We start from the raw sequence: 12,205 nt of genomic DNA on the forward strand, positions 1-12,205 counted from the left end.
TAAGGCTACCACTGAATTGTACCAATTATAGGAGATCAGGTAACATGCACACTTGATTTAAGGGGGGGGGGAGAAAAATCAAAACAAAGCGTGAAGTTTTTGATATTGGATCAAAAGTGACACATCCATATTCAGAAACCAAGGATACACACCACAAAAACTAAAATAATAAATTTTGTAAACTGATGTGATAGCTCATCTAGTAATCTATAATTACCATATATAATAGCTTAATTTCACTTAAAAGTTATCACAAAAATGAAGTATAGGTCGACAGAAACTTAGTATGAGATAGAGAAGAAATCTAGCATGAGACTCCATTTCTTATAAGTACATTCTAATTTTAACTTCCAAATCAGGCAACTAAATATTTTTTCTTTACCCCCATGCTAGTTTGACTTCAAGGGATACAGAGGTACTTCAATAAACAACAAAAATTCTATGTAAGGAAGGAGAATAAGTGAGAGAAAACAAAAAAATAGGAGGCTCAATTAGCAAAACAAAACTGCATGTTTTATTTATCAAAGACAATGAAATAAATCAGAAAATACAGAGAAATACAAAAGAAGTTATAAAGCATAATTTATTTTTTCAGAAATGGAAAAATGTCCCTGAATAGTTTTAGATGTATCTTTTAGTAGTAGTCAGTATCTAATTATAAAAAAACAACCAATTTTATATGTTCTCTATAGCTGTATTAAATGATTTTTAAGTTTAAAAGATGATGTAATTCCCATCATTTTTAATGTTGGCATTCAAAAACAAAAAGAGAACTGAAAAGAAAACAGATGAGACATAAAATGATTTGCAAAATGTAGTAGCTTGTGACTGTAGATTCCAGTTGTAGTAATGGTCACATACACACATACTCTTGCCACACACACACACACACACACACACACACACCACACTCCCATATTCCACAGACACATTTCTGCAACTTGAAAACAGATTATTTTGCATATCTTAATTCAAGATATGATTTTATGTTAATTCTACAATCATAAAGCAAGAAGCTATTAGTACAAGTTATGATTTGTTTCACTTAACAAACTAAACATCTAAAGAAAAAATTATTACAATGAAAATTGAAAGATACTTTTATTGGCTTTTTAAAAGACAAATGCAAATGAGAATATCTTATTCAGAAAATTAATTTTCAAAAGTGTCTTAAATGAAATAAATATAATATCTAATACAATCTCTTCCTGCAAGATTCTCTAAGATGGCAATCTTAAAAACCAAGCTTCTCGACTGAGAATCCCTAAACCTGGCATGTTCCTTAAAAAGAAAACAACAAAAAGATGTTCTCTTAAAGGACATGTGGAATACCCATATCTTCTTAAAATCTGTCCTAAAACAAACTATCTTTAACATTCAGATTTTCTCTATATATTAAGTTCACTTAATTTTAAATTAATTGAAAAGATATCCAGACACAGTTTCTAAGAAAACAATGCAGAAAGTAATTTATGCATGGTTATTTACAGAAGGAGTTTGCTAAATAATAATGTAAATATCATGTTCAAAAATCTGACAAAGCTTTTCTATAATCAGCACAGCAGTTTTCAAAAAACTATATAAAGGGCGTTTCATGTGTAGAGTTACTAGATGAATCTAGGAGCCAGAAACTAAAGCATTTGACATGGTTAATAATTTCATTTTTATTATACTAAATGTCAGGTCAGAAGTCAATGGCATTTACATGCTGGAAGACTGTTTCTCACTCACCCCTTTCAATTAGATCAAACACTGATTAACTGGACTTGACTGCTACAACTTTATAGTTTCTTTCAAGTATACGCAAATCTTTTACATGGGCACATACGCAAATGTGCAAAACAAATGAAATTTAAATATTTAAGAGAATGAACAGAAATGGCTTTTAAGCATAAACCATCCTGCCATTCAATTTTGAAGATCTATCTTTTCTTCACTAATTTGTCTTCTGCTTTTAATAGTCTTCTATCCTATTAAAGTTGTAGGTTTACAGATGATCTGGAAATTTCACATTGGTTTAAGAAAAGAATGTCTGGTCGATGCAGTCTAGGGACAAAGAAAGAATTAGTCTTATAGTATATTAAGTTGCAACTGTCTATATGATAATATAATAAAAAACATTTTATAACAGTATTACATCAAGTCTATAATGTCCTTTTGGTAAAGATAATATAAAACAGAATATATCAGAACATATTCCAAAGTTTAAGCTTCTAAAGGAAAACATCTAGAAAATATTTACATTAAATTTTAGACTCCTGAAAATGCAAGATAATTATACCGAATAAATTACTTTGCCTTTTATCTTACATATTGATACACTCTTACTGTTACTGCTTGCAAAGACATTTTAGTAGTTAAAAAGAAAATGTGACACCTTCCATGTAGAGGTAAAAGAACATTTAAAAGCATACTTTAATATTTTCCAGAAATAAAACTGTACTCTTCAGCAGAAATAACTAAATTAGATTATGTAAAACTCCTATGTTATAAAGTTTAAGCGATCAAATCCCAAACCATACAATTTATTTACAAAAAGAACAGTTATAGTAAGTTTGAAACATTTTGTACTTGTAGATACATCTAGAAGCTAAGTGTTTTAGCAGACACTTTGCTTACACATTTCAAATACTTTTTTTTTTTTAAGATTTTTATTTATTTGACAGATCACAAGTAGGCAGAGAGGCAGGCAGAGAGAGAGAGGAGGAAGCAGGCTCCCCGCTGAGCAGAGAGCCCGATGCGGGGCTCGATCCCAGGACCCTGGGATCATGACCTGAGCTGAAGGCAGAGGCTTTAATCCACTGAGCCACCCAGGTGCCCCCACATTTCAAATACTTTAAAAGTTCAAGTCATTTATAGACAGGAAGTATATGGCAAAAATAGTATAGAGGGAGGAGATATTTCTAAGTCATATATCCAGTAAGGAGTTAATATTCAAAATAGTTAAAAAGAACCCACACAACTCAATAACTAAAAAACCAAATTAAAAAATGAAATTAAAAAATGAACAGAGGGGGCACCTGGGTAGCTTAGTGGGTTAAAGCCTCTGCCTTTGGGTCAGGTCATGATCCCAGGGTCCTGGGATTGAGCCCCGCATTAGGCTCTCTGCTTGGGGTTGGGGGAGTGGGTGGTAAGCCTGCCTCTCTGCCTGCTTATGATCTCTGCCAAATAAATAAATAAAATCTTAAAAAAAAAAAAAAAATAACAGAGGATCTGAGTAGACCATATTCCAAAGTCATACAGATGGCCATCAAGCACATGAAAAGAAGTTCAACATCTCTAAACATGAGAGAAATGCACATGAAAAAAAACAAGATTATCACACCACTTCTGTCAGAATATTCACCTATAAGTAAAAAGATAAGAAACAAATGTTGGTGAGGACATAAGGAAATGGGAAACCTTGTAAAGTGTTGCTGGGAAAGTAAATTGAGGTAACCACTCTAGAAAACAGTATGGGGGTTCCTCAAAATATTAAAAATAGAACTATCCTATGGTCCAACAACTCTACTTCTAGCTATCTATCTGAAGAAAATGAAAATACTAATTCAAAAAGATAGATGCACTCCTGTTAACTGCAACATTATTTACAAAAGTCAACATATGGAAAATAACCTAAGTGCCTACCAAGAGATGAATGTTTAAATATATAGGGTATGTGTACGTTCCATATATATATATATAATCTATGTATAATGTCATACTACTCATATATATGGAATACATATACAGGATGGAATACTACCCAGCCATAAAAAAGATCTTGCCATTTGAGACAATATGGATGGACCTTGAGAATATTATGCTAAGTGAAAGAAGTCAGAGAAAGACAAATATTGCATGATTTCACTTACAGGTTCAATTAACAACAACAACAACAAAACAATAATAACATAAAACAACACCTATACTCATAGATACTAAGAACAGAGTGGTAGCTATCAAAGGGGAAGGAGTTTGGGGATGGGGGGCAAAATGAGTGAAGGGGATCAAGAGCTACAAATTTCTAGTTACAAAACAAGTAAGTCATGGGGACATAAATTACAGCATGGGGAATACAGTCAGTAATACTGTATTTGTATTAACTCTGTATGGTGACAAATGGTAACTAGGCTTATTGCGGTGAGCAGTTCACAAAATACACAAATGTCAAATCACTATGTTGTACACATGAAGCTAATATACTGTATGTTAAGTGTATTTCAATAACAAAAATAGTCTATTATAGAAAATAGAGATATGAGATCTCCTCATGTGCAGAAACTACTAGCGAGCTGCATGCAGTCTCCAGAAACTCACTGGATAACTAGTAAGACAACCTCTGCTCATTTCTTTATTCCCATTTATTCAAGTTGAAGCCTTCATTGTTGATACGAACTGACAGACATTAAGGAAACTATCAGAGCTCCTACTTTCTTCATACAACTTTTATTCTTTGATCCAGTTTTTTTTAAGATCAGTGCATGGAAAATTTCTTTTCAACCACAAATTTTTTTTTTTTTAAACCACGTCTGGATTTCTCATTGTTTTATACAAAATCCCCATCTCTTCTGTGTAAGTGCTTTGTTGTATTTTGTTTTTTCATCCTTTATACTGTGTGCTAATGGTTACTTATATCCTGTGGTTAATCCTTAAAAAATAAGTTTCGAAAGTCTGACCTAAAGTTTTTTATTCATTATATATTTTAAAAATTAAAATTTATGAAATTCAATTTTAAAAAATCTTAAAAGCTTCACAACTTACTAAATCTTAATTAGTTGATTGTTAACAATATAACAACATATTAAATATGCTAAGCTTAAGTTAACAGTAAGAGTACACATAATATTCATCTGGTGAATATGAATATCTGAAGGGAATAGATTTAATACATATTTCTTACCTCTATAATAAGAAGAAATATCTTGTTCTATGAGCAGCTGCCATACTTTCAGACATGTTTCTGACTTTTAGATAATTAACAAATCCTCTGAAGAAAAGCAGCAGGCCTGAAACCGTTAAAATAATACAGCTGCATTATGTTCTTATTCAGAGAGGGCAACAATTTAAAATAGACAATTATAAACAAGATCCACTTGGCTTAAGGAATTTAATCTGTAAAATTCTATTCATTCCATGATATTTTACACTATAATGATAAAATCATGAAAAAATATAATAAAAGTTTACTGCCTTCTCAAATTTTTTCAATTTGTTAAGTCCAGATGTATCTAAATTTAAATAAAAATTAAAGTAAAGCAAATTCAGTCATGAAAATCCAGAATTACACAAAAATATACATTTATTCCACGATTTCTTAAAGTGGCAAAGATACCTAAAGCATTTAAGCTGATTTAACTCAGGGAAATCCATTTTTACATGAAACTTTTCAATTAATATAACGACTAAGCAAACTAACACATATTTACTGATATAAGTTATTCAAGAAAGAATATATGCAAGTAATTTGCTAACAATTGTGGGATAAAACCAATAAGCCTGTCTACCAATATCAAGTGCCTGTCATCCGTGAAATCTGTATTTGAAGATATGTGTTATTTAAATAAAAATTTAATTATTAATTCTTATTTTCTTTTTTTTTTTTTTTTTTTTTTTTTTTTTTTTTTAGATTTTTTATTTATTTATTTGACAGAGAGAAATCACAAGTAGATGGAGAGGCAGGCAGAGAGAGAGAGAGGGAAGCAGGCTCCCTGCTGAGCAGAGAGCCCGATGCGGGCCTCGATCCCAGGACCCTGAGATCATGACCTGAGCCGAAGGCAGCGGCTTAACCCACTGAGCCACCCAGGCGCCCTAATTCTTATTTTCAAGTAATAAAAAAAGACTAATTTGTAATACAAATTTAGATAAGAGGAATCAGGAAAGAATTGGGAAGCAACTACTCTAGTGATTTCTTAAACAATGTGGGACAGATCTATCTATCTTAGTATTCTCTATAACAGGATTTTTTAAGTAACAACCATTTACATAACAGGTATCCTTAGTAATTAATAAAACAATGCCAGTGAAATTCTTCAAAGCTTCAGATGGAAAATATTAGCAAAGTAAAAAACATTAGCATTAATAGTAAATTCTTTGATACACTTTATAAACATAGAATTCTAAGGGAAACATTTAACAACTTCAGTAAATTTTTAACTAGATAATGGGTGGGGGCAAAACAAAAATAGAAAAACGTAAGATATACACACATGCAACTTTCCTCATCAAGAGTCTGTCAATTTAAAATGCAAACTCCCAAACTAAATTTGTACCCCAACTCCAAGACAGTAACCAAAGCACTAAAAAAAGAAGCATGGTTATAATAAAGAGAAATGACGGAAGATACACAAATAATGACTTAAGCGAGTGGTATAAATTTCAGCTAAATCTGAGCCCATCTGCTTCCCATATCCTCACTCCTTCCATTTGTGACTCCCACTCTGAATTCCACCCTCATGTTCTTCCAGATGCTGTTCAAAGATAATGGTATTGTGATCCAAATGTAAAAGTATTATTGAAAAATATAAACCAAAATTATTTGTGAAATCCCTACTTTTGTCTATGAAAATTGCTGTTTCTAAGACTATTTTGTCCTGCTCAGGCATTTTCTAAAATAAGCCAGTTCCTATCTAGAAACCAATCATTCAGCAGCTATTGTTTCTCAGTGTTCTACAATGTACTCAACATTCTTCTGGGTATATGTGAGAGGAACATTTTTACCACGGATTAAATTTTCACAATTCCCTAAATGCTAGACTGTGGTTCTGATGTGGAATTGGGGTGGTCCTCTGCATTTCACTGGGCCCTATAGTTGTCCTCCTAACATTCAATCCTTACAATATTTAGAAGCAAATATACTTATTTAATATGCTTAAATACCTAAAAGACTTTTTGTATTTTTTCACTTTTAAGTAAGAAACTCAGTAACAGGCACAAAATTCAGGAGTCAGAACACAATTAACAACACAAAAACTGCCTAAACCCTTTTAAGAATCTGGCTTCCTAACAAAATCATAGAATAATTTCACTATTAATTGTTAAGAGAAAGAATACAGGATCTTTACTGACCTTAACTGACCACTAAGAATTTGTTTTCCTAAAGATCCTAAAGATCCAACACCAGGAATGAACAAAAACTCAATGAGAACACTGCCACCTACTGAAATGCCAATATTTTCTGGTACAATTATGTTACTAAAGAAATGTGGGCTTTTTAAACTTCAGTAGAGAGGATATTCTTCATGTCAGTAAATAAATCTGAAATGTAGATTAAAGGCATTACGTGATTTTGAGACTAACTTATCATACATCTAAAGTGAAAATCCCTATAACAAAAATTGGAAATTCAGAAAATTCATCAATATTAATAAAAAGACATGCCTTGTAGAAAGAAAACTTAACAGAAGTACTGTGATCACTGGGCATGAAGCCCTTCCTTATGCCTGGCTGATTAATGATTAATGCAGGGTACATTTCAAAAGTATGAAGAATGTTTCAATACTCCAAAAGTAAGAAAATGCATAGAACATCCAATTATCCTACTCTCAAGATATCCTAGGATCAAAGAAATTATGCCACGTATATTTTCCAAAATAAATGCTTAAGACAATTTTTTAAATCATTTCAGGATTTCAAGTTTTGCGATATTCAATTATCATCCAACTACTGATTTTTTAAATTGACAGACTCTGGATTTTCAATCAGAAATCTAGAGGGCAATGTAAAATTAATTATCCCAATAGCTGAGATGATATTAAGTATTTGGATATGAGAATTTTACAGTAAAAAAAAATTATTTCCACGTTAAGTTTCAATACAATGTATTTACATCTTACAATCTGGAGAAATATCAAAGTTAAACAAAATGCAAATTCAAAGTTGAAATGCATTAGAAATAAACTTACCAAGTACAAGAAATATCCACCAAAGCCAATACTGTCCATTGAAATATCCAGTAAAATAATCAGAAAACTATGGAGTGAACATAAATATATTAACCATATTTATATACCTAAATTTGAAAATCATAAATCAACCTCAGTTTCAGAACAATTTACTTCAAATCATCTCTTGCACTTAAAGCAACACAAAGAGGAAAAAGATGCTTAATGACATACACAGTTATTTGAGGAAACAAACTTTAAAATCTTATATATAATAACAAACTTATACAAAATATTTTAGCAACAAAAACCAGTTTCAAAATTGTAAGAAAGGTAAAATCTATATATCTGAATCCAACTTTCTCATTAAAAGAGTTCACATGTCAGTTCTTTTTTCATAATCTCTCAAAGCCACAACTACCATCCCAAACACACTACAGCAACCCGCTGCTTTAGATATTAACACCAAAAGCCACATTAGTTTAATCTTATCAGATGGGGATGTTTGCCTGACCTCTAAAAAGAAGAGCTTTTGACCTTCTGTACACCCCCTACTGTTAATCACTGCCAAGAATACTAGGCACATAAAGACCCCCAACTCATTAGAGTCTTTTTATTTTCAAACTAGATGCTCCAGTATTCAGTTCCCAACAGTGAGCTGAGAACAGCTAAATGAACCTTGAAGTGGCATTTCAACAGTTCTTATTAGTGACCATGGTAGACAGTTTTATACTCTCTGTGAAATGAGAATATAAACAGGCAGCTGGAAGGCAGAGTTTGAGGATACTGAACATAGGTATCTTTTCCTTGATTAGCCTCTGGAGGTCATGATATATTTAAAAAAAAAAAAAAAAAATTTTTTTTAAGTCAATCTAATTTTCTCCAGTTACTTCAGATAATTAATTTTTCCCTATTACCCTTTAGCACCTAAACAATGTTCCAAATGTTATTTTTTGAAAGTGTTTTATATAACCTAGTCTAAAACTACTATAAATTACTTCATTTTATTTACTCTGTTTCCATTCATTGACCTCCAAACTGAACCTGATTTAACTAAAAATAACTTTGTCAAATGGAGATTTGCCCTCAAATCTGAAATTAAAAGTACCTCGAACTTTATTTTGGGAACTATTTCCAACTATTCATTGGTAATTTCCACAAAAGTTTAAAAATCCAATAGGTTTGTAATAACTAAAGTACTTATAAATTGTAAATAACAACACTATTTAGGAAGCATATGTACTAACGATTTGTTTTTTTTTAATCTTTTAAGTATTTCTACAGGAAGTATTTACAATTAATAAACGAACCGTAATCTAAATTATTGGCTTAGGGTTTTAGAAATTTCAAAAATTAAAATTTCTAAAGTACCATTATAGATGCAGATCCCTCACACTTCTACCTCTTTAAAATATGTACAAGGGAGAACTAAACAATTGGGGAAATATAGCTGGTAAAATAGGACTGCAATACACATTTTAATCAAGTGACTAATAATTAGAAATAGAAGATTTTCATATAGGCTTTAGAGTGTATAAGAACGAAAAGAAATAAAGAACCAAGGCAATACATTTTTAACTTTCTAATTTTTAAATATATTGTAGAAAATACTTAATAAATAATAGTACCTGGCAAGAGGCAACCAAGAAAGTAAGAACATCATTCTTCACCAAAAATATTTACCAAAGCTAGTCTTTATTTACTCCCAAATGAAAAAATAAAATCACTTTCACTTTGAAGTCAAAGAAAGACTCACTATGTAAAATGGTTGCCTAAATAAGCTTTTGGGCTCATGACTGAGTGAGCAAAAATGTTTTAAAATACCTATAGTCAGAGGGCTGAGCCAAGTTGGGGTTTTTTAATGAGTAAAAATCATGTTGATTGGCCAATCACAGGATGCAAAAATCACACTTTGGAAAATAAAGTTTTCCAAACTGACACTAAGAATTTATCTAATTTTATTTTATTAATATACACCAGTAGTTTATTATTTATTTACATTCTACTTTCAAAAAGGGTTGTTAGTTTTTAACAAAACACATAATCATTTTTAAATAAACAATAAAAAACACCAAACGCCTTAGAAATAATACCAGAATCAGTGAGAGATATTTACAACTAAATCTGAATGTCAACTCAAAAACAAAAAGAAAAGCTATGATTTATAAATTATAAATTTATTAATTAGTTATTGCCTAATAAAACAAAACACCAGGCTTCGAGAAGAAAACCCTTCTCTCAGCACTCCACAGGGCATTTACTGCTTACAGCATTGTAAAGAAGTCAAAGTACAGTGGCACAGAGGCAGGACAGAATTAGAACAGGCAGTGAATTGAGACCAAGCTAGATTCGAATCCATCAAATTCTGGGATAGCAAGCAAGTTACTCAACTTTTTTCAGTCTCAGCTTCATCATCAAGAAAGTGGCTGGACTATTATGAGCATCACTGATACAAGTAGGAGTCAAGAATTTGGTGTTTGTAATGAGTTATGCTCGAAACATAATACATATTCAATGAAAGACAGCTATTATTATTTGATAAAAAAGATTCTTAAAAATCTTTTTCTTGTATCAGTTCTCAATATATACCAAAGGCATATTAACCTTAACCCAATAGCAGTATTTTTTTTTTTAAAGCACATTTTGTGTGTGTGTGTTTTTTTTTAACTTATTTATTCATTTGTAATCGCTACACATAATGTGGGGCTCAAACTCACAATCCCAACATAGAGAGTCACATGCTCTTCAGACTGAACTGGCCTCGTGCCCCTCAGTAGTGGTATTTTAAAGGGAAATGAAACAGTTCTGATGACCAAACTTGGTGCTAATATATACCTCAGAAAACTCTGAGAATCCCCAGTCTTTGAATTTAGGCTTCCCATCTTATCACATCACATTACTTACCAGATAAACAACTGCCTCTCAACTAGGGGTACTATAAGAGAATTAGGCCCTAACACCCTGAAAGCATAGGTTGCATACTATGGACTAGACATTGTTGTTGTTTTTTTTTTAATGACTCCAAATACACAAACTTATTAAGTTTAGGGGAGTTGAGAAAGCAGTCCTCAAATCATTTTTGTGTTCTGTGACTACGATGAGAGATCCATTTGAATAATAGTTATTATTACTAACATAATATAGTTATAGTTAGTAGTAATATTATTACTACTATATAATATTACTATTATAATAGTAATATTATTACTAACATAATAATAACCACTAGACACATCTAGCTTCTTTTGAGGTTTTTCTAGTAATCACTTCTGCAAGGGCAGGGATTGTGCTTTATCTTTGTGTGCTCCCTAACACCTTAACAAATTTATGCTCATGATGAGAATCCTCCTCATTATTTTTAAAAATGAAATTAGAAAAAGAATCTGTCATGGAGCTGTTCTTACACTGGCTCAGATTCTGATCATCTGAGAAGAAGGCAAGTCACAGGTACTACCTAAGAATCACTGGATTAATAACCAAAACCTATAATCTGGTCTGAGCAGCGCCAAGGTCTGGTAAGATTACTAACACTCTGGGAAGTGGCAGGCGTCAAAACAATGGAAGAAACACATTAAGCCTATAGTTTTTTTTTTAAATCAGTGTAATGATCTAGGTGCATAACTGAAGTGCCTGCAGCACTTAAGTAAAGCTAACATTTTAGTATGTGATTCTATCGAAAATTTTAGGAGGATGTGACTTATTCAGTTAGAAATCAATGTTTACATAAATGTGATTTGTAGAAATTTAGCATTTTATCAATTGTACAATAACACTGAGATATGTGGGTTACATTTAAGAAAACTTATTAAAACAATAAATAAAACCACTTTTTCAAGTGACAGTGTTGTGTCGTGTAGTGTTGTGATCTCTGTGGTGTGGGGCCCAACGCAGGGCATGGAGCCCAATGTGGGGCTTGAACTCATGACCCTAGATCAAGACCTGAACTGAGATCAAGAGTTGGATGCTTAACCTACTGAGCCACCTAGGTGCCCCCAAACCACTCTTGATCATTCTCCTAGGCCTTATCCCAAAGAAACCAGGGATAAGGCTTTATAAAAAGAAGCCAGAAAGGGCCTTTGAGAGACAAAGGGAAAGAGCTGGGGGAAGACTACGCTAAGGATACTACCATGGAATGGTTATGGAAAATTATTTTGGGACAAGCTGCTGAGAAGAGAACAAGAAAAGGACTTAGCATTATCTCCCTACATACCATCTTGTAAGTGATAAGAAACAGACAGAGGGTAAATTCCAGAACAACAGGGAAATAAGAAAGGTGAAGGATCAGAAGGGAAAAAAAACTTCTGAGAGCTACCTAGGAGGTCTTAGTTAACTTTTGAGCTCTT

General features: G+C 32.1%; 1 protein-coding gene across 2 annotated transcripts in view; it reads right to left on the minus strand.

The window, feature by feature from the left end:
- Positions 1–1,082: 1,082 nt before the first annotated feature.
- Positions 1,083–12,205, minus strand: part of NDFIP2 (Nedd4 family interacting protein 2) — a 70,113-nt gene continuing 58,990 nt past the window's right edge. For both annotated transcript variants that reach the window (XM_059143882.1, XM_059143883.1), the window contains exons 6-8: positions 7,884–7,950; positions 4,883–4,988; positions 1,083–2,046 (exon numbers count right to left, since the gene is read on the minus strand). In XM_059143882.1, coding sequence (XP_058999865.1) covers positions 4,885–4,988; positions 7,884–7,950 — 171 coding nt within the window. In that variant the 3' untranslated portion in view covers positions 1,083–2,046; positions 4,883–4,884. The remainder of the gene's footprint in view (positions 2,047–4,882; positions 4,989–7,883; positions 7,951–12,205) is intronic.

This window comes from Mustela lutreola, chromosome 13 (genome assembly GCF_030435805.1).
Source record: "Mustela lutreola isolate mMusLut2 chromosome 13, mMusLut2.pri, whole genome shotgun sequence".
Taxonomy (NCBI): Eukaryota; Metazoa; Chordata; class Mammalia; order Carnivora; family Mustelidae; genus Mustela; species Mustela lutreola.